This window comes from Chelonia mydas, chromosome 11 (assembly GCF_015237465.2).
Source record: "Chelonia mydas isolate rCheMyd1 chromosome 11, rCheMyd1.pri.v2, whole genome shotgun sequence".
Classification (NCBI taxonomy): Eukaryota; Metazoa; Chordata; order Testudines; family Cheloniidae; genus Chelonia; species Chelonia mydas.
The window spans coordinates 58,493,427-58,515,335 of record NC_051251.2 but is presented as its reverse complement, the minus strand read 5'-3'; the positions used below and the strand labels follow the sequence as shown (position 1 = coordinate 58,515,335).

The window sequence follows — 21,909 nt, the reverse complement described above, 5'->3', positions numbered from 1 at the left end:
CCAGGACTCAAAGTGGATGTCTCCCTACTGCCCAGAAGGGGTTGCCTGTACTTGCAGAGCCAGAGGGACATGCAAGAGTCACTGAGAGATCTGGCTCTAGAAAAGACAAATGCCTATTCCAGTCTACAAACTATACTACACAGAGATTGGAGGGAGTCAGGGAAAAACAAAAATGAGTGCCTCAACTTTTACATTTGGTCACAAACCTGTGGATCCTGGGGCTGTGAAGCTGAATTAATTAATGCTTGTAAAGTACACTGAACCGTTCACATGTAAGGAGCTAGAGAAGCGCAAACTGTTATATCATCATCATCCTGTTCCTTGGTCACTGTCTGGGTGGATACAAATAGATTTTTTTTAAAGTGCTAAACAAATTTGAATCTTCTATAAGTGCAGAGAGAATATTTTCTTCATTTCAGTTTATTCAACTAGTTCAGGTTTCAGAGTAGCAGCCGTGTTAGTCTGTATCCGCAAAAAGAACAGGAGTACTTGTGGCACTTTAGAGACGAACACATTTATTTGAGCATAAGCTTTCGTGAGCTAAAACCCACCTCACTGGATGCATGCAGTGGAAAATACAGTAGGAAGATTTTATATACACAGAGAACATGAAACAATGGGTGTTACCATACACACTGTAACGAGAGTGATCACTTAAGGTGAGCTATTACCAGCAGGAGAGCGGGGCGGGGGGGGGGGGGGGCGGGGGGGGAACTTTTGTAGTGATAATCAAGATGGGCCATTTCCAGCAGTTGACAAGAACATGTGAGGAACAGTAGGGGGAAAAATAAACATGGGGAAATAGTTTTACTTTGTGTAATGACACATCCACTCCTAGTCTTTATTCAAGCCTAAGTTAATGGTGTCCAGTTTGCAAATTAATTCCAATTCAGCAGTCTCTCGCTGGAGTCTGTTTTTGGAGTTTTTTGTTGTAATATTGCAACTTTTAGGTCTGAAATCAAGTGACCAGAGAGATTGAAGTGTTCTCTGACTGGTTTTTGAATGTCATAATTCTTGACGTCTGATTTGTGTCCATTTATTCTTTTACGTAAAGACTGTCCAGTTTGGCCAATGTACATGGCAGAGGGGCATTGCTGGCACATGATGGCATATATCACATTGGTAGATGTGCAGGTGAACGAGCCTCTGATAGTGTGGCTGATGTGATTAGGCCCTATGATGGTGTCCCCTGAATAGATATGTGGACACAGTTGGCAACAGGCTTTGTTGCAAGGGTAGGTTCCCGGGTTAGTGTTTTTGTTGTGTAGTTGCTGGTGAGTATTTGCTCCAGGTTGGGGCGCTGTCTGTAAGCAAGGACTGGCCTGTCTCCCAAGATTTGAGAGCGATGGGTCGTCCTTCAGGATAGGTTGTAGATCCTTGATGATGTGCTGGAGGGGTTTTAGCTGGGGGCTGAAGGTGACGGCTAGTGGCGTTCTGTTACTTTCTTTGTTGGGCCTGTCCTGTAGTAGGTGACTTCTGGGTACTCTTCTGGCTCTGTCAATCTGTTTCTTCACTTCAGCAGGTGGGTAGCTTAATTGTATGAATGCTTGATAGAGATCTTGTAGGTATTTGTCTCTGTCTGAGGGGTTGGAACAAATGCTCCCTGAGGAAGGAGTCTATATAGCCAGACAATCCTGCTGTCAGGGTGCCAATGCCACCCTATACTGGAAACCTACTGACTGCTATACTTACCTACATGCCTCCAGCTTTCATCCAGACCACACCACACGATCCATTGTCTATAGCCAAGCTCTACGATACAACCGCATTTTCTCCAACCCCTCAGACAGAGACAAACACCTACAAGATCTCTATCAAGCATTCTTACAACTATAGTACCCACCTGCTGAAGTGAAGAAACAGATTGACAGAGCCAGAAGAGTACCCAGAAGTCTTCCCAGGATCAGATCTGTAAATCCAGAATGCAAATGAAGGAAGGTTTGGTTTGGGGTTTTTTTTTTTTCTTTTTGGGGGGAAGGGGGTCAGGAAGGGCACGGGTTGAGATAGTAAAGATGGATTTTGGTAAACCAAGACGGGATGTTTTTCTATAAGTTATGCTCTAGTTGAAACAGAAATTAATTCAGGAAAGTCCTATGTCTCCAATACAGGAGGTCAGACTAGATGATCACCAGGGATTCTAGAAATCCATTTGCCATGGAAAAACATGGAATTTAGAGATTTTCTGTAAAAACAGTTTTTACATTTTGTGCAAAAATAAAAACATTAACTATTAACTACATTTTACTGAAAGTACCGGTGTCACTTATTCAATGTGTGCAACCTCCCCCATTTGTGGTTGATTTTTGAATGCGTTTTAAATTTACATTGCTAAACATTCTCCAATAAACTGCTTCCAGTGTATAGAGGTTACTCAACAGCATATAGGGGTTTGCGTTTTAATGCATCTCAAATTTCACTTCAGCCTCCAGAGGTGAGAAATTAAAGTTATGAAAAGAGGCCAAAAACTTAAAAAATCACCCCTAAAAACTGTCTCACTGCATTTGGCAAGGAAAAATTTCATGTTGATGGTAATGTCCTGTTCTGTACTGTATGCAGCAAGGCTATAGATTACATTCAAAGGCAGATAGTTATAGAACACATGGAAAGGGCTAAACATAAACTGAATGAAAAGAAATGAAAACAAGAGGCTGAAACCGCAGGGCCATCAACAACAGTAATGAAACAATTCACTGTAACCGTATCATTCGAGTGTTTATGCATTAAAACCCCCCCACAATTTTCTGAAAATATAGAATACAGACATACAAATATTTGGTACAAGTAAAAAATACAAATTGCAATTCTATTAATTTTATTATAGTGTTTGATGGCACAGGTAGGCTTTGAACTTGCTTAAAAATTGTAAATATGTCAATAAAACATTGCGTTCAACTGATACCTATACATATTGTGGCTAGAGAAACTAAAATTCAGCATTTGATTTTAATTGTGGAAAAATACGAATTTTCATGTTTTTTTACTAGAGAATTTTGAGGATTTTCTTATCACAGAAAACTAGGATCCCTGATGATCACAATGGTCCCTTTTGGCCTTATCTATGAATAACATTGACAAATGGAAACTGTACAATTTCCTCATTGTTTTGGAATCATGATTTTGCAGAGTGCTTCTTCATTTGAAATCATGACCAAGGGATCAATCCCAGAAGGTGCTGAGCACGCTCACCTCCTGCTAAAGTAGACAGATGCAGGTCAGTCACTCAGCCCCTTCACTTACACACATAGTCAGGCCATTTGGTGACTTGGACAGCTGCAGATCTGGAAGTCAGGACACTGAGCCATTGCAGGGAGGGAGATCTGAGTGCTGAGGTCCCTCATTGCCTTGCAAATCCAGTCCATTTGTCTTTTGGAACTGCAAGTTGAATCCATCCCAAAAAGTAGCTCCTAATGTAGCGTATCCCAGACTTCTTATTTCTTTGGTTAATTGTCTGACGTTGACATCTGGAAGATCAGTTGTCTCCGCAGGGTTGATTTTATTTCCGGCATCTGCTTTTTCCCATTAAAATCTTTTTCTCCCATTTCTTTGTTGACTTGTGTCAGGATGGTCAGCAGATCCATACGCCTTAAACAAATTACAAGAAAAAAAAAAAGTTACATAGAAATACATGGTAGTTTCCAACTGGGCCTATGAGGCTGGTTTGGGAAGTTATCCATGTTTGCTTGATACCATGATCCCTTGGGGCAAGGACAATGGCTTCCCTGTACTTCTGGCTAGTCACTCAGTTGGAAACTCTGCTATGTAACCATTACACTCCACATAGATCTGAAGAAAAAAGAATTTCAGAAAGGCCACTCAGTGTAAGTTTTTCTACCAAGTGACATTTGTCTTCCCTCTCGGTACTGATTAGGAGCCGCATTTAGATAATATGGAGAAACAGATGAACACATCATCCAATCCCTCCCCCTGCTCTCCATGATGCTACACAAGACTTATCACCAGACACCATTTCCCTTCATTTCTAAACCAAAACACTAGCAATTCTTTTTTTTAATAGACCAGCAGCCTAGGGAAGGGAGGTTCTTGCCATTGTTCTTTACTAAAAAGATTTGCCTGCTTCCACAGACTCCCATTAATTCCCATTGGTCATTTAATATTGTAAAATTCTATACAGGATACATCTGGGGAGGTAGCACAGTGTGGAGGGTTGAACTGGGGACTGGGCACCTGAAAGTCCAACAATACAATCCTGGCTATGCTGCTGATTCATGTAACCTCAGGCAAGTCACTTAAAGTCAATCTTATTTGTACAACAGGAATAACAATACACATTTAGCAATGTGAAAGAGGGGTTGTGAGGTCTAATTAATGATCATGTGGTGCTTTGAAGATGCAAAGTGCTATATACAGTAAGTGGAAAGTACTATTGTCAATGGGTTTCTATTAAGCTAGTTTAAGAAAGTGTTTCTGGGACAAATGCATTCCACCTCTTCATCAGTCCTCTACGTGCTATTAAAATGGGGAATATGAGTAGTACTTACTGTGGGCAGAAAGACTCTATTTCCTTGCAGAGGCACTGAATGAATGCGCTGCCTCTCTCTATGTATCTGTAGCACTCAAAGTCTTCCACTGTAGCCATACTAATGAGGATATCAGCCCAGTCAGGAATGGAAGGCAAGGGTAAAGCATCTGTCTCCAGCTGTCGAGAAGAATCTTCTTCCACTGGGATACTTTTCTGCCCTGTCTTACCTTGGCAGGCTTGAATAAAGAAGAGTTTGGGTTTGCCAGCAAGCGAGGGGCACTCAGATCCAGTGAAGCAGGAGACCAGATCTTTGACGGCTGCAGAATTCCAGTCTATCCCATATACTTTACCTTTTTCGCCATGTGAGAGTAAGCAGCAAATGAAACAGTCCATGTTGCTATGGTCCTTCTTGCTATACTTTTTGATTGTCTCATGGATTTCCTTTGCTTCTAGGTTTCGGTGCTCAATTGTCTCAAACTGAAGCCACTCAAAGACCTGTTTCAGAGCCTCTGAGAGAAAAAGCGAGAGGGAGAGTCGGCACTCATTTAACATAAAGAAACAGAGGAGAGGGAAGAAGATGATGAAACGGTAGCCACTGCACTGGAGAACAACAGACACCGTCAGGCAGTTTAGAAAGTGTTACAGTCCCACAAAGAAGCCCACCTTATTTGTCCACACCCTGTCAGTCCTCTTGGATAAAAATGATATTGCCCTAGCAAGAAATACACAACTATTCATTTACTCCTGATACAATGCCTTTGCCTTGAGCATCATGCTGTCCTCCCAGAAAAAAGCAGGTTTTACTTCCATAGAAATCAATCATCATAAATTAGGAGAGTTTAGTTTGCTTAAGCATCTTTCACCAACTTCATGCTGCACAGAGATTTGAGATACTTATGAATAGCTCTAACAGACAAATTCTAATGGGGGAATTGCCAAGGAGACTAAAAGGGGTGTTTTTACAGCAAGATAACTAATCTGAGTCAGCTCTCAGGCTGTAAAATCCTGGCGGAGACAGCCTCTGTTGTCACTGCAGTGTAGGGAGGTGAGGTCAGCCACAGGTGGGGAGTGTAGTGTTGACCTCACCTAGCAACTACAAGGTAAAAACTACTTGTCTCTCCATTAGGCTGTTATAGGGAAAGAGCTAACACGGATTAATTGTCAAGCTGTAAGAAGACCACCCTTTTTAGCAGTGAAGAGACTGCTTTTCCGACGCCATAATGGCCGACATGTCTGTCAGACCAACCATGGAGGGAAGGGAGCTTGGTGAGAGTGGTCTTGTGAAAGGAAAGAGTGACAACCAAGTAGCTTATCCATTCTACAACGAAGGGTAGATTAAATGGTTCCCTCAGACAAAGAACGCCCCCCCCCAGTAGTTCAACAAGCAAAATAATTACCAGCATCTTTGTCTGTGCCTGTCCTGGTTTCATCAGGGTTTTTAAAATCAGAGTTGTTCAGTATCACACAATAGCCATGAGGATTATTGTCCATTCTGTAGGGGTTCTTGAGCTGTAGAGATGTACAGAGTGTAATGACAAGACTGTAAAAGCAACATAAAGAGCTGTGGGTTTTAAGGTACCCAAAAGAGAAATGGGACGATTGTTACCCCGCCTCATCTAAGCCCCACAGACATACCACAGGCTGGGGCGCTAGGGAAGCGGTGTAGGGGAAGTCTGTGAATCTGGGACAGCTCTAGCCTCTGCCTGCAGGGGGATGGAAGGGAGTGGGGAAATAAGAACCCTGTTTCCTTCCCCCGAGCACTCCTTCCCTCCCCCATGGCGAGTTTATTGTTCTGGAGTAGAGGGAAAGGGAGCAGGTGTTTGTCCCCAGCCCAACGCGCCCCTCTCCCCCCAAGAGCACATGGTGAGGGCTACCTTTGAGATTCCTGCTCCCTCCTTCCTTTGCTTGGTGGGGTTCATTGGTTCTTATCCATTGATTCAGCATGAGTTGAGGGAGGGACGGATGTGCTTAACCATGACTGCCGGAAACTCTCCACTGGCTGCAGGGTGTCCTGGTGGTTCTCTTCCCCTCTCCCACTCCCCCAGTGGCACACATTGCTCTGTTTTCTGTCTAATGGGGTGTTGATCCTCAGGCAACACAGCAAAGGGTGGGGCTTACTCTTGTATTCTGGATGAGGGTTCCCTAGGGCCTCACCAACAATTGTAGGGAGGGCTGTAAATGGGATTTATGCCCATAAGGGTCAGGAGCAGAGCAGAATATCAAGCTAAACATCAGGATTTCTTACCTTTGGCATTGACACTGCTTCCTTTGCTCCCAATTCACCTGGGTCCACAAATGCACATGTTTTAGGGCAAGGAACTTCCTGCTGAATATGACCTACAAGGGGCACAAAAGGAGATTTAGAGTCAAAAGGACTGTCTTAACTTTAACATAATTCAGTATAAAAAATGGCATCCAACTGATCTGAAGGAGTGGGGTGGGGACTAGCTTCCATTGTGCACACATCATTTTGAGGGATCTTTAGACAGGGATTCATTTTTTGCTATCTCCAGCTCAGCAAATCCACAGATGGGCTTCCTTTTTAAGGAAAGATGCTTTGCAATAGATTGCTTGGTCAATATGTAACTGCTGCAAATGATCACTACTATCAGGGGAAAGCGAGTTTTGTCTTATGAGTGAGTGTTGGACAAAAAAAAGTGACCCTTTTAAAGGGAATATTTTCTTCCCATTTTTCTTGGATTTAAATTCAAAAGAAGATCCATTATACACTATGTTGAAAAGAGCTACAATAATATCTTGGAGCAGAAGTGGGACAGCAGCAAATGTTTCAGAAAGACTATTGTTGTAACATTGCTAGATGTCAGAAACCAAAGGCATATACCGATGGCTGCCAGGCAGTTGAAAAAAAAAATAAAAAAATAAAAAGGAGATTTTCATATTTCCACCAGAATATAAAAAGGAATATAAAAGGAGAGTTTCTTCAATTCAGATAAGAAATCACAGAGTCGGGAATAGATGTGATTTGCTATTTCCTGCAAAGTCCTGGATAGTTAAATAAGAAAAATGCTTTATTTGGGGAGGGAGAGTGAGGCATTGAGGCCCTGATCCTGCAATGGGATACGCACAAGCATAAAGCTCCCCTCTGCATGGATCCTGTCTGATTTCGGCCTGCATGCCGTTTGCTTGGAAAAAAATCAAAAGAGAATCTGGATGAGGAGAGAAACATTGAGAAATAGAGCTAGAGGATGAACTGTCTGAACCCATCGGTATTTCTAATGTCCGAGCTCTCATCAGCTAATCTGTCACACTTCCTTGAGCATTTAATATTATTTGCAATGTCCTCAATGTGCTAGGCATGTTCTAAAGAGAACATTTATTAAAAATAATAATAATAACTGAATTCTGCAAAGCCTAGTAGAAGTCCAGCTGAATCTCTCCATAGGCAGCACAACAGAAGTGGGTAATCAGGAGGGACTAAAAGGGGGATCAGCTCAGCAAGGGCGTTTCATGCACTGGGGACAGTGTAGGAGGAGGCACTGAGATAATTAAGTCAGAAGCTGAAAAATTGGTGGACGCAGAAGCATAGTTCAGTTATTCAGGCACTAGCCTGAGGCTCTGGAATCTCACGTTCAATTCCCTGCTCTGCAACAGACTTCCTTTGTGACCTTGGGCAAGTCACTTTGCCTCTGTAACTCAGTTCCTCACCTCTAAAGTAGGAACAATGGTACATCTCTACCTCACAGGGGCTCAGATACTGTAATAATGGGGACAATATTGGATGGAATCACCTGCTGGAGCAGAGTGTTAGACAACTTCCAACCCCTAAAACATGACAAACTGCTCACATTTTCATCATTGTTTACCACTTAGATAACGTCTATAACCTTAGCACCTATGGGCCTACCACTGCTTAACATCAGGCTGTTTTTAGGTATATTTAGTTAGTGATGATTAGTCCTATTTTTAACCATATGAATCAAGAGGCCGAGTCTACGTGGCACTGACCATGAAATCTATACAGGCTTCAGAATCTAGTTGGGAAACAATGCAGGTAACAAACTTCTTCACACTTAGGGCAGTGACCAGACTCTTAGCTAAATTACATTTAATTAAGTGAGCCTGTGCTTTAGTTCATACAGGAATTAATTCAGGGGAAGTCTCCTGTATAACACAGGCCTTAAGACAAGACCTGATCACAAGGGTCTCTTCTACCCTTATAATTTATTAATCTACTTAAGGAGCAGTAACAAAATACCTTCGGTAATTGTCAGGCTCTGAAAAGAAGGTTCCAAGCTTGTGATCGATTCATCTGGGGCTGAAACATGAAGAGACAAGAATGATGGAAAAATTCAACTGAGGCTATCCCAGGTCTCAGTGCAGCCAGATTCTCAAGGCATCAGGTTTACTACACGCCTAGTCTTCAACAGAAACTACCCTGAAGTCTTAAAGGACAAACAGCCTGGGCAGACAAAGCAACTCATCCAGTACACACACAATTCTGGTGAGCCTCGCTCTCTGTGTGAAGTTATCTAAACTGTCAATACATTAGATCATGATCAACTGACACCAGTTTCCAACACGGGAAAGAAACCCTGTGGCTGTACCAGTTCTGCAGCTTCTTCGCTATATTTGTCACGTCCCTCTGAATAAGAGTTCCCTCGAGGTTTTATTTTTAGGTGCTGGAGGAGAGCCCTCCTTCTGTTAGTGACTGATGATTCTCTTCTTGTCCCCTCCAGGAATGGGTTCCCCTCTTGCCCTCCTGGTGATGGATTAGCCCATTGACAGGTTGACCATTTCTGTTGCCCTGGCTGAGATAAAGGCCCTGTCTATACTACAGAAATAACAATATTTAAACAGGATTGTGAAAAATGGTTGTAACACAGGCATCTACTAGGGTTAAAACATAATTCTCCATCACAGTTATGACTGGGGATGTAAATAGGGTTTAAAATAGTAACCATGTAACCTATTAAAATTCTATCAGTTAAACAGTTAACTGTTAAGAAGTTCACATAGGCAGGGAACTAGGAGTGCAAGGGGTGCTGCAGCACCCCCATGTTTTAGCGCATCACCCCTGCCGTCCCCGCGCCTGGGGTCCCAGCTGCCGTCCCCATGTCCCGGGCACAGAGCTGGCAGCGGAGTTTAATTGTTAACCAAAAACCAATAAGAATGATGCTTATCAGTTAACCAGTTTTACATCCCTAGTTATGACATTTTTATACTGTCTAGACTGGCAAAAATAAGTCATAATCACGTTTTAAACATGGCTGCGCTGAAAAAGTATTTTTCTGTAGTGGCAACAGGGCTGAAAAACATGACTCCCTCCTGCTCCATCTAAAGAGATGAATTAAATAATTTTCCCCCTTGGCTACAGTCCTGGTCTACAGTAGAATTCCTGGAAATCTCCCACTGTTACAATGCCTCTAGAGGCAGCAGTGGGGAGCACGATTGTGCAGACATCATTTAGGTGCCCACTGACGGTTACTGTGCTGATTACATCTACCCTGCACTAGACAACAAGGGGTGATAAAGCACCAGTGCTCTGTTGACACTAGTGCTTCCACTGTTGCTACCGCTAGTGGGAGAATTTTTATAGTCAAGATTAGACGCAGCCACTCTCTGCCTCAGAGCCGTTATCTGCTCTACTCACCAAACAGGTGATGCTTCACAAGTACATCCTTAGAATGGCTGGGGGAAAGAGTCCAAATGCTCTGAGAGCCGTCCAGGGGGCCTCAGAGAAACATACACGACTGTGCCAAATGCAAATGAGAACCTGCTATGAAAAAAAGTCTGTGTATTCCCACTTTCCCCTGGCCGCTGGATGGTGCCTCTCATTAACTGTTTCCTGAACGTTGGGCCTGTCAGGTGAACAAGTCATTGCTTCAGCCCCAAAAGCTCATCAAGAACACAGTAACTGGAAGTGCTGGAAATGTCCCAGTTTCTGTTTTAAAGCATTTGGCACTGGCTTGAGTAAAAACGCCTCCCTTCCAAACCCTTTCTGTTATGCTTCTTTCCAACCTTTCCGCTAGCTGACGGAGGTTAAAGCCTAGCAGCTCGCTGACAGCAAGATCTGTAAGTCTACAGACTAGTCTCCCAAGGGAAGCGGTACAGGTCTCACTCTTAGAGACATTTAAAACTAGACTGGTCAAAGCATAGAAATTAATACTAGGCAGAACAATTTTTCAATAGTTCCTAAGGGGGGCAGACGACATCTAATGTCTCCCTCATCACCACCTCCTTTGGTCCTCGGGACTCAGTCAAAAGAATATTCAAATGGGTAGTTTAAAATCATTACCTTGTGTTTCTACTTCGTAGGTATTAATTTTTTGCACCAGGTCAGGTCTAACTTCCTGTAAAATACTCTTCAGCACCTTTAATTTGGTTTCATTCATTATCCCAGCTTTTTCCATTTCTATAAAGAGCTTCAATATTGTCTGTTTAAAAAAAATATTCTGATGTATTAGTTTTAGGTAGCACCCAACATATTAGGCATCAAACCAAAAGGAAGGCAAGGTTCCCTGCTCTGAGGAGAGGAAAAGCTGAAGACAGAAACAGACAGAGAATTGGGGGGAAGAGAAATACAGCAAGTTAGAAGGTGGTAGCGGGTGTCAAGATGTGAATTAGCCACCTCATGGGAAAATAAATTAAGCTAAAACAAGGGATTTTAGGGCTGGTTTACATATGGTTTTTCTGCACATATGTAACAAAACAGATTTCATTAAACCAGTGCAAACCACTAAGTAGATACTCTTAAACTGGTTTCGCTTAATCCAGTAATTGACCGAATTAAATTAAACTAGAATAAAAAGGTGTGGTATAAACCTGGATAAGTGCATCTCTATTCCAGATGCGTAACTAAGACGGATTTTTTAAAAACAATTTAGTTACACTGCTGTAGGTTTTCCATTACATCAATTATTCCTAATTACTACCCAAATTTGTAATTGTATCAGCTAATCTTCCCATGGGGACCATAGCAGATTTGGGGCTTTTAGGGAGAGTTTTAATGCAGAGCATAGAGGCCCTGTGGATGAACTCAGGAAGGGTGCTTATGAACAGTATGTAGTATTTTCATAGCAATTTCTATCTTCAAAGATAGTGATTTGTCTATCTAACCTTCACCATACCCTGGGAGGCAGCTAGGCACATTATCCAGTGTTACAAATAAGGAAAGGGACAGAAAGGTTAAGTGACTTTCCCAGGACCACCCGAGTCATTGGCAGAGCCAGGATTACAATTTAGGATTGTCTGACTCCCAAACCCTGTGCTTTTTCTCCAGCTCACATCCTCCTCCTTTGGGTGCCACCCAAACATCAATACCCTGAAAGCAGTGGGAAGAGAAAAGGAGTGTGCTGAATTTGTGGGAGGCAGAGGCAGGGAGATGGATGGTGTGGATAAGACAATGAGAATGTGGGAAAGACTGATAAAGTGGTGGGGAAAGGAGATTAAGACAGGAGGGAGAAAGAAGGACCCATTCTCTAATGGAGACCATCTCACAGCTCTTCCACTTCCTCTGAACAATATCATCTTATCATGATCCATCCCCACTGCAGGCTGGGATTTACATGCACCTGTTCTCTCTACCTCCTTTGAGGAAGGAGTTAAACTATGGCTACTACAGACTGTACAGTGGTGCAGCTGAACTGATGCAGCTGTGCCACTGTAAGCTCTCTGTGTAGCTGCTCTAAGCTGACGGGAGAGAGCTCCCGTTGGCTTAATTACTCCAGCACCTGCTGGCGGTAGCTCTCTCATCGACTTAAGCACCGGTGTGCTCAGCACTACGTCGGCATAAGTTATATTGCTTAGGGGGGTGGGTAACCACACCATTGAGCAATATAACTTATGTCGATGTAAGGTGTAGCATAGCCATAGCCTCAAAACCAACTTTGCACAAGAAGCCACCACGATCAAGTGCTCTTACAGCATTGTCCTGAAGCTTCTTCTTTGGAAGCTCCTTTTGCAGCAGGAATCTTACACTGGCAACTTCTTCACTAGTTATTTCTTCAGAGATTCTGTAAAGTAGTTGCCTGACAATAAAGGAAGGAGAGAGGGAAGAAAGGAAGCAAATTAGCCAAAATGAAGATTACCTAAATGCCCCATGTGCCTGACAGGCTGGTCCACAGTAAAAGGGTTTGCTTCATCCTTATCACTGCTATGTACAATATCCTTGAAAGCCAAGACCAAGATCACCACCACAGTATCAGAAAATTGGTGTGGTCCAAAGTGAAAACAATTGCTCTCGGAAGCACTCAGTGGCAGTGCTTCCAGGAATGAGACAGTACATAGCACGCATCAGGTTACAAGTAACCTAGGTAAGACTCAGGCTCTCTCTCTGGATTTGAGAGGATCAAATCCAACCCCAAGCCTGCTTGACCCCTCTCTAGTTACAATACAATACTATGATTGTGAGATAATATCCAGGAAAAACACATTCTCAGAGACTGAGTCTCTTTAGGAAAATGGAGATGTCACTTCTGTCGGAATAGTACCAAGGACACAATCAATAGCATTAGAGCATAGAGCTAAATACCAGTCCTTAAGTGTGCAAGACGCACAGAGCCAGATTGAGAAGTATAAAATTCTCCCTGGATTTGTGTGGGAGATAAAATGGAAGACAATTCAGATAGGAAACAAGAATGAACCTGGACATAACAGAACATCTCTACCTGGGTCTTTTAAGCCCAAGAGGCCCCAAAGAGTCCTTACTACCACACTGCATACCTATATGGTGAAACTTTTGCCTTGTTTGGGATTTGGAGCTCCCTCTCCATTTCGTCTCTGCTGGAGCTCAGTTTACCAGTCAGGAGGTCTATGCGGTTTACTCTGAACATTAGCTCCTTTAAGAAGAACAGATCATCCTCTTCTATCAGTCCCTTCTTCTGGAGCTTTTGGAAGAAATCTTTGGGATCCTGAATGTTTTCCTGGTTCTTCAGTGGGATGTACTCTAGACTCAGAAACTTCAGGGCCATCAAAGTTTCTGAGTCCAGTTCCTCGCTGATGAAGAAGAGAAGCTTGTATATATCTGCGCTCATTTTATGGCTGAGAGATGAGGAATCAGATCTAAACACAAAGTGAGATGATGATGGAACAATGGGATTGATGGGCCAGTTCAACACAATTACAAAGGAGTCACGTCACGTGGAATGCTCCATAATAAATAGATACATACATCTTATGTCCCCCCCATCATAGTTTTGATGTTAGGTCTCTTTTGTCCCCTTTCAATTGATCAGCTTTAGGAATCTGCACTTGGGAACAGAAGCAAAGGTAAGAGAAAATGTAATGGAGACAAGCTCCTCCTGCTTTCCCTGGGAGGATGTTTGGGGTTTGATGGCAGCAGAATCAACCTAGCTGCATGCAAGTACTTCCTTTTTTCTTTCCTAGATCTTGTCTGTTGTTCTTTTGAAAGTCAGCATTATTCTTTTTCTAGAGATTTAATGCTACCCAGAAGCAAGATCCATATATCTGACACCTGTTTCCCCTAGATCTAAAATCAACAAAGTGTCTGAGCAATAAATGAGACCCACAGACATTACTCTATCACAGATGGGTGTCTTAATTGTAGTAAAAGCTTCCCTAAGCTACTACTGCTTCTATAAACAATTTTTTTGTCTGGCCCCTGCAGGTCCCTGCAACCAGGCCACTCCAATTGTTTAGACAGGAAAGATAATTCACTTTATACTTGTTGTCTCCAGCACTTGCAAACTACAGCTCACTTACAAGCTAAGCTAATTACTATCATGCTGCACATTTGTAAGTTACAGATCAGGTAAAGAGCATACTGATAATTTCCAAAGCTTTAGTAGAGGCTGGAGCCACATGTTTCCCATTTCACTGTGCATCTAAAGCCCCCAGTGACCTTTGAATTTTCAGTCCTGGACTACAGTTAGGGCAGGACACAAGTACAGTAGAACCTCAGAATTACAAACTGACTAGTCAACCACACACCTCCTTTGGAACCGGAAGTACGCAATCGGACAGCGGGAGTTGGGGAGCAAATACAGTTCAATACCATGTTAAATATAAACTACTAAAAAAATAAAGGGAAAGCAGCATTTTTCTTCTGCATAGTAAAGTTTCAAAGCTGTATTAAGTCGATGTTCGGTTGCAAACATTTGAAAGAACCACCATAATGTCTTGTTCAGAGTTACGAACATTTCAAAGTTATAAACCACCTCCATTCCTGAAGTGTTCATAGCTCTGAGGTTCTACTGTACTGAATTTAGAATGGGCCTCTGAATTTGGGAATATGGAGCATGAGGCTCCAAAAATCCTCAGACCATAGTGTGGGAACAGTAGCATATGCTGCTAGTCTGTCTGCCTCATTGCAGAGAGTGCCAGTCAGTGCTCTGCTCCCTCTGTGACAGCACAGCAGAAGGGCTACCCAGGGATATCAGAGGAGGGTGAGAGTTTGGGAGAAAGAATCTATCAGGTGGCTGAAGTTCTTTGAGTGGGCCCTGTGGGGGACCCCCTCTTAGCATGCTTGGAAGGTCTCTCTCCTCCAGTCTTTTTCATTTGGGCACCATTCTGAGACTGAAATTGTGAGGGAACATTTAGTATGGCAACCCTTTGGGAGAGCAAGCCAGCCTCCCACTGTCAGATTACCAGAGAAGTCAGTAATCCATGTGTATGGTGGCAGTGTCCAAAACGCCACCATGAGGTTGGGATCCCCCCCTTGCAGTTGGCTCTCTTCAAACACACTGCAGCTTTGTGTAGACCAGGGTTTGTGGTTCTGAGGTACAGAGTTGACTGATTGCCAAATTAACTTGAGTTAATGAATATAACTGTAAATGCTAATCTAGACACTCTACAATAATTTGTTCCATGACACAAACGTTTGTGGTTGACTTGAGGGCCCATTTTAAGGTAAACTGCAAAGTTCTGAGTGTATGGATTAGCATTCACAATCGTGTTAGTTAACTTGAGTTAATTGGCAATCTTTTAACTGGTTACTATACAGTAGGACCTTAAATTCTTGTCTAGAAAAACCTAGTAAAACTCACTCCCTGTCCTACAGAGCACACTATCTAAAGCTCTGTTCCCCAACCCTCATTTCTCTTTTAAATGTATACAAAATTAGTTTAGAAACAGATGAGACTCTGCACCTCTGGGCCATATGAAAACTAACGAGAATAGGCACATGAGTCATTCAGACAGGAGTCGGTGCTTTCAACTGCTTGATCTTATTTATTACTTCTCTGAAAAAAAAAGGAGAATACACACTTGATGGTTAATTGTCAATTTAAGATTGGGGGAACAGGTGTCCTCTGACACACATGCATACCCCTAGATTAAGGTATAAGCAATTTATAGCCATAAAAATGATCTTTCTGGTAAAGGGAATTAATTTCACTTTCACTTTCAAAACTTTCTATAAACTTTGAACACTATAGTTTATATACTGTCTATTCTGCATACATATATCTGCATGTGTGTATGTCTGCCTGTGCGGATAGTGTACTAAAAATTCTAACTCCATTGTCTTCCGGCATTAGATTATAATCCAAAACAGGGAAAGAGAAAAAACTAGAAAGAGATATTGGCCTAGCAAAACTCAATTGCCTTCAAACATAAAATGATATTGAAGTTAAGGATGTGGATTTCACTTACTTTTGGGGTCAGGCAGCTCAGTGGATGAAATACCTCTGGATCTTGTTCCTTCTCAGTCCCAACAGGAAGTCATGCAACAGGAAAGGACTGGTCTCGAGACTGAGTGTATTGTCATGTGATTTACAGTAGTAGGTTAAATTAAATGACAACAGAAAGAAAATTGTGATATTTACACAATGTCAACAGAGCTGTTCAATTCCGGAACTTGTCATCATTACAATTTCAAATATTACAAATAATCAAATATTGCAGATATGGAAACAGAGTTTGTAAAAATAAAACAAATAACTAGTAAAAAGGGGGGAGTTGGAGCACAGCAAGCAGCATAATCAGGACACCTCTTGCAGATGATACAAAGCTGGGAGGTATTGCTAATTTAGAGAAGGACAGGGATACCCTACAGGAGGATCTGGATGACCTTGTAAACTGGAGTAATAGGAATAGGATGAAATTTAATAGTGAGAAGTGTAAGGTCATGCATTTAGGGATTAATAACAAGAATTTTAGTTATAAGCTAGGGACGCATCAACTAGAAGTAACGGAGGAGGAAAAGGACCTTGGAGTATTGGTTGATCATAGGATGACTATGAGCTGCCAATGTGATATGGCTGTGAAAAAAGCTAATGTCGTCTTGGGATGCATCAGGAGAGGTATTTCCAGTAGGGATAAGAAGGTCTTAGTACCGTTATATAAGGCACTGGTGAGACCTCACCTGGAGTACTGTGTGCAGTTCTGGTCTCCCATGTTTAAGAAGGATGAATTCAAACTGGAACAGGTACAGAGAAGGGCTACTAGGATGATCCGAGGAATGGAAAACTTGTCTTATGAAAGGAGACTCAGGGAGCTTGGCTTGTTTAGCCTAACTAAAAGAAGGTTGAGGGGAGATATGATTGCTCTCTATAAATATATCAGAGGGATAAATACCAGAGAGGGAGAGGAATTATTTAAACTCAGTACCAATGTGGACACAAGAACAAATGGATATAAACTGGCCACTAGGAAATTTAGACGAAGGTTTCTAACCATCAGAGGAGTGAAGTTTTGGAATAGCCTTCCGAGGGAAGTAGTGGGGGCAAAAGATCTATCTTGCTTTAAGATTAAACTCGATAAGTTTATGGAGGAGATGGTATGATGGGATAACATGGCTTTGGTAATTAAATATTCATGGTAAATAGGCCCAATGGCCTGTGATGGGTTTTAGATGGGGTAAGATCCAAGTTACCCGGGAAAGAATTTTCTGTAGTATCTGGCTGATGAATCTTGCCCATATGCTCAGGGTTTAGCTGATCGCCATATTTGGGGTCGGGAAGGAATTTTCCTCCAGGGCAGATTGGAAGGCCCTGGAGGTTTTTCGCCTTCCTCTGTAGCATGGGGCACGGGTCACTTGCTGGAGGATTCTCTGCTCCTTGAGGTCTTTAAACTACAATTTGAGGACTTCAATAGCACAGATATAGGTGTGAGGTTTTTTTGTAGGAGTGGTGGGTGAAATTCTGTGGCCTGCGTTGTGCAGGAGGTCAGACTAGATGATCATAATGGTCCCTTCTGACCTAAATATCTATGAATCTATGAAAGGAGACTTGAGTTGTTTCCTCTAAATGAAGAATTAAAGGGTCAGGAGAAAAACACGCTTGCTTCAAAAAGCTTTTCCACTTTAAAGTTTGTCTCTATCCCACTTCCCTGCTTTGCCATTGGATCCTTCAGTCCAGAGGTGGGCAAACTTTTTGGCCTGAGGGCCACATCTGGGAATAGAAATTGTATGGCAGGCCATGAATGCTCACAAAATTGGGGTTGGGGTGCGGGAGAGGGTGAGGGCTCTGGTTGGGGGTGCAGGCTCCGGGATGGGGCCAGAAATGAGGAGTTCAGGCTGTGGGAGGGGGCTCCAGGCAGGGGCAGGGGAGTGGAGAATGGGGTGGAGGGTGAGGGCTCCGGCTGGGGGTGCGGGCTCTGGGGTGGGGCTGGGAATGAGGAGTTTGGGGTGCAGGAGGGTGCTCTGGGCTGGGACTGAGGGGTTTGGAGGGCAGGAAGGGGGATCAGGGCTGGGGCAGGGAGTTGGGGTGCGGGGAGAGGCTCAGGGGTGCAGGCTTTGGGCGGCGCTTACCTCAAGCGGCTCCCAGAAGCCGCGGTATGTCCCTTCTCCGGCTCCTATGCAGAGGCACAGCCAGATGGCTCTGCATGCTGCCCCATCCGCAGGCACCACTGCTGCAGCTCCCATTGTCTGCGGTTCCTTGCCAATGGGAGCTGTGGGGCTGGCACTTGGGGCGGGGGCAGCGTGCAAAGCGGAGCCCCCTGACTACTCCTACGCGTAGGAGCTGGAGGAGGGCCAGGCCGCTGCTTCCAGGAGCCCTGGCTGGAGCACCAGAGCGGGGCAAGCCCCAGACCCCGCTTCCCAGCGGGAGCTTGAGGGCCAGATTAAAACAGCTGGTGGGCTGGATCTGGCCTGCGGGCTGTAGTTTGCCCACCCCTGCTTCAGTCCCATCTATCTTACTATAGTGTCCATCTTTTCTATGCAGTTGGATCATTTTTAACATGCAATATTTTTTATGGAAAATTATTTTGTTTATATAAAAGAAAAAAGGAGAGAGACGGCCACCACCCCCAAATACACAACCGGCACTCAGTGAACACATGGAACTGTAAAGTCTAAATGTTCTCTTGAAATTCATGTGTCTGAATGGTGTTTCAGAAAGATACATTGTAATGAACTGGTGATTAGTACTGGCCAAAAAACAAGAATTCTGTTTTGCAATATATTTACAAGTTGCAAGATCTGTTTTTGGTCGAATACTGAACAACAAAATCGAGACCTTTTCAGATTTTTCATGAAAAATACCAGCAAGGCAGACACAATGCCAAAATAGCCAATAGCTCAGTGGTTAGGACACTCACCTCCAAAATTAGGCAGAGGAGGGACAGGGGTTTCCACGAATTGGCATTTTCTTAAGAAAAACATTTAATCAAAAAACTCTCAGCCAGTTCTCTCAGTAGACACCTAGACCTTAAGGGGTGTCATCCGCTCAAAACTCCATAGTGGCAGGGGACAGAGCTCAGCTATTCCTTTGTTCCAGAACCATCGGCCCTCTCCACCTAAGCTAAAGGAGGCTTTCTATCAGCTGCCTGTGATACAGGATCTATGGCAAACAGCTAAGCAATTCTGATTCTATACACCTTAGCCATTTGTATGCATAGCTACTACTACATTAATTGATTGCAATATTAAGGTATTTATTCTAAATTATTGGTATTTCATTGAGATTAATGAAGTCCAAGAGGACCCAAGGGAGAATGAATACATGAAAAGAAAAGATCTCCAAGATCCCCTCCATTTTACAGAGAGGCACTGGTTTCAATTTCCCTTAGCATTTGAGTTGCTTTTGATTTCCAAGCAGTTCTCTTACATATCTTTGTAATTTCCAAATGACCAAAGTTATTGTTTTAACTTATCATATGATGCCATCTGTAATTGTACGCAGATGTGGATTTCACCATTAATACAGGAATACCGTCTCAAAACTTCCATCTTTACATACATCTAAGTTTAGCTTTACATCTCTGAGAAGTAAATAGGTTGTAAGTATGGCCATATGTACTGCTCATCTGTTTCACAGATCCTATGCTGCTAACAGAAAAAAGAATGTCCTTTATCTTCCGTGGCAGGGGGTCTGTTCTTCACAAAGTTTACAGAACCACTGGCTTAGGTATCACACCCCAATTCACCCATTAACCACACTCATGCAGACAGTACATTCCCTTATGTCTGCAGAACTGGGATAGCACTCTTTTCCTGTGGATCTAAGCAGGCTCACAGATATAAAATCTGCCAGAGGCGGCTCCCTTCCCACCAATATCCTAAGGCAGTGGTTTTCAACTTGTGATCCGTGGACCCCTGAGAGTCCAGAGACTATGGCTAATTTCCATTTGAAATTTATTAAGGGTCTGCAAATGAAAAAAGGTTGAAAACCACAGTCCTAAGGTCTTCTTAGCAGTGGATTTATTCCTGTGACTTTACAGCTGTATCTTTTCAGAAGTGCATTGTCTTCACTGGGGATAATGTCACTCTGGCATTGTCTGTGACCAACACCTACCTGTAAATAAACCAGGGTTTTCAGATTTAATAATTTTATTAAGATAATGTTGAAGTAAAAAGAAAATGGTACAGAGTTTAAGCATAGAAGTTTCTGGTTATCAGGGAAAAGGTACAGATTATCAATGGGTGCGAAATTCGGTTTAGGAACGGGTGGCGTAAGGAATACATAATCTGCAATCTCCCCGATTAGGGGTAAAAATTTAACGGGTCAAAGTACAGACATTGAGATATGGGGGTATGTTGTCCATATAATGGCTATGTTCAGATGTGGAGTATAATGAGCGAATACGATGATGAGGATGGATCTACCCTCATTTGGTGGGATTTAACGTTCAGTGAGTTTATGGTTCTAGTTCATATGGTCCAATGGAAAAAGTCTCTCAGTCCCTTTCTCGTAGTTGATGCACGATTTCATACTGGCTCACATCTCCTGGTACTGTCGGTGGCCGGTGATGTGTTTGATGTAGATGTCCCTGGACTATCGGATGGTGTCCGAGACCATGAGGCGCCGCATGAGCCGTGCGTAGCGTCGACCGATCCCACAGGTCCGCAGCACACGCTCATTGCAGGGGTCCCAAGCGCCCAGGGCTCCAACGATCAGGGCATCCATCTGCACCTCGTAGCCCTTCGCTCTCAGGGTGTCGGCCAGGGGGGCGTATTTTTCCAGCTTACGAGCTCAGGCTTCACGGCCGGCCGGGGTCCTGTTCTCAAAGGAGACCGTGATGTCAACGAGGATGATCTTTTTCTGGGCCTCGTCGGCGACCGCCACGTCAGGTCGCAGCGGGCTGTCAGTACCGGGGATGGCGCAGTTCACGGCGACCTCCCCCAGGCGCGGTGCAATGGCTTTCACCAGGCGGTTCTGGATGGCATTGTGGCGCAGCTGCCAGGCTCTGGAGTGGGGCTTGCAGCTGCACAGGACGTGGGGCAGGGTCTCATTGGAGTAGCTGCACTTCCTGCAACACTTGTCTTAGTTCCCGTGGCGGATGGCTCCATTGAGCGGGACACAGTTGAGCCGGGCGCGGTGGATGAACTGCCAGTTGGCGAAACGGGTGAAGCCGCCCCCCCGCGAGGAAGTGGTTGCTGGTGTCCCACTTCCTGGTCAGTTCGAAGGCTTTACCCTGGTCTGGTTTACGCTTCAGAGTTTCCGTGTGCAGTGAGTGGATGGCTGCCTTCAGGGTCCTCTCCAGCATACCCCTGGCGCTCGGGGTGACAATGGTGTTGTCGTTGGACCTCTTCTGCGGCACCAGGACTCCCAGCTCCTGGTGCTCCTCGCACCACTCCCAGTGGCAGCCGATGAGCTTCCCCAGGTGACGCGTGGCATTGCGAGCGGGGGACCACAGTGAAGCGATGTCACGCCCATCCCGTCCGAATTCGCCATCCAGGGAACCGCTCAGGAAGTTGGCGGTGTCTTGGTTGGAGGGGGCTCTGCAGATCCGCTTCTTTGTTGCGTCATGGAGGGCGCTTGCTGCGATGTTCCTTACCATGGCGTCGGGACATGTCAGCAGGCGGAAGGCGTGGGTGATCACCGCGATGTCACACAGGTCACCCATGCGGGGGACATTGGCATCGCCATGCCTGTGGAAGATATAGACCAGCTCGTTGCTGGCTCTCTGGGGGAGGAACAGCCACTTCTTCACCAGCTGCCGGATGATCTTGTCTGCCTTGTTGAGGGGTACCTTCGCCATGGCGGATCCACTTAGAATGAACCAGATGCGGGGGGATCAGGAAGGTGTTCAGGGCGTTTATCTTCTGCCACGGTGCTAGCAGGGAGGCG

At 44.1% G+C, this 21,909-nt stretch overlaps 1 protein-coding gene across 6 annotated transcripts; it reads right to left on the bottom strand.

The window, feature by feature from the left end:
- Nucleotides 1-2,697: 2,697 nt before the first annotated feature.
- Nucleotides 2,698-16,389, bottom strand: LOC102931356 (caspase-8). 6 transcript variants are annotated; one of them, XM_037912492.2, is made up of 10 exons: nt 16,052-16,389; nt 13,611-13,689; nt 13,163-13,501; nt 12,363-12,468; nt 10,737-10,875; nt 8,697-8,756; nt 6,726-6,817; nt 5,878-5,989; nt 4,500-4,989; nt 2,698-3,582 (listed from the first exon to the last, which is right to left on the bottom strand). In XM_037912492.2, the coding sequence occupies exons 3-10, from the start codon at nt 13,471-13,473 to the stop codon at nt 3,441-3,443; spliced, it is 1,452 nt and encodes a 483-aa protein (XP_037768420.1). In that variant the 5' UTR covers nt 13,474-13,501; nt 13,611-13,689; nt 16,052-16,389; the 3' UTR covers nt 2,698-3,440. The 6 variants fall into 6 exon arrangements, with proteins under 6 accessions (XP_037768420.1, XP_037768419.1, XP_043381194.1 ...); XM_037912491.2 differs by having other exon boundaries at nt 13,611-13,684; XM_043525259.1 differs by lacking the exon at nt 13,611-13,689 and having other exon boundaries at nt 4,500-4,716; nt 4,831-4,989.
- Nucleotides 16,390-21,909: the final 5,520 nt, after the last annotated feature.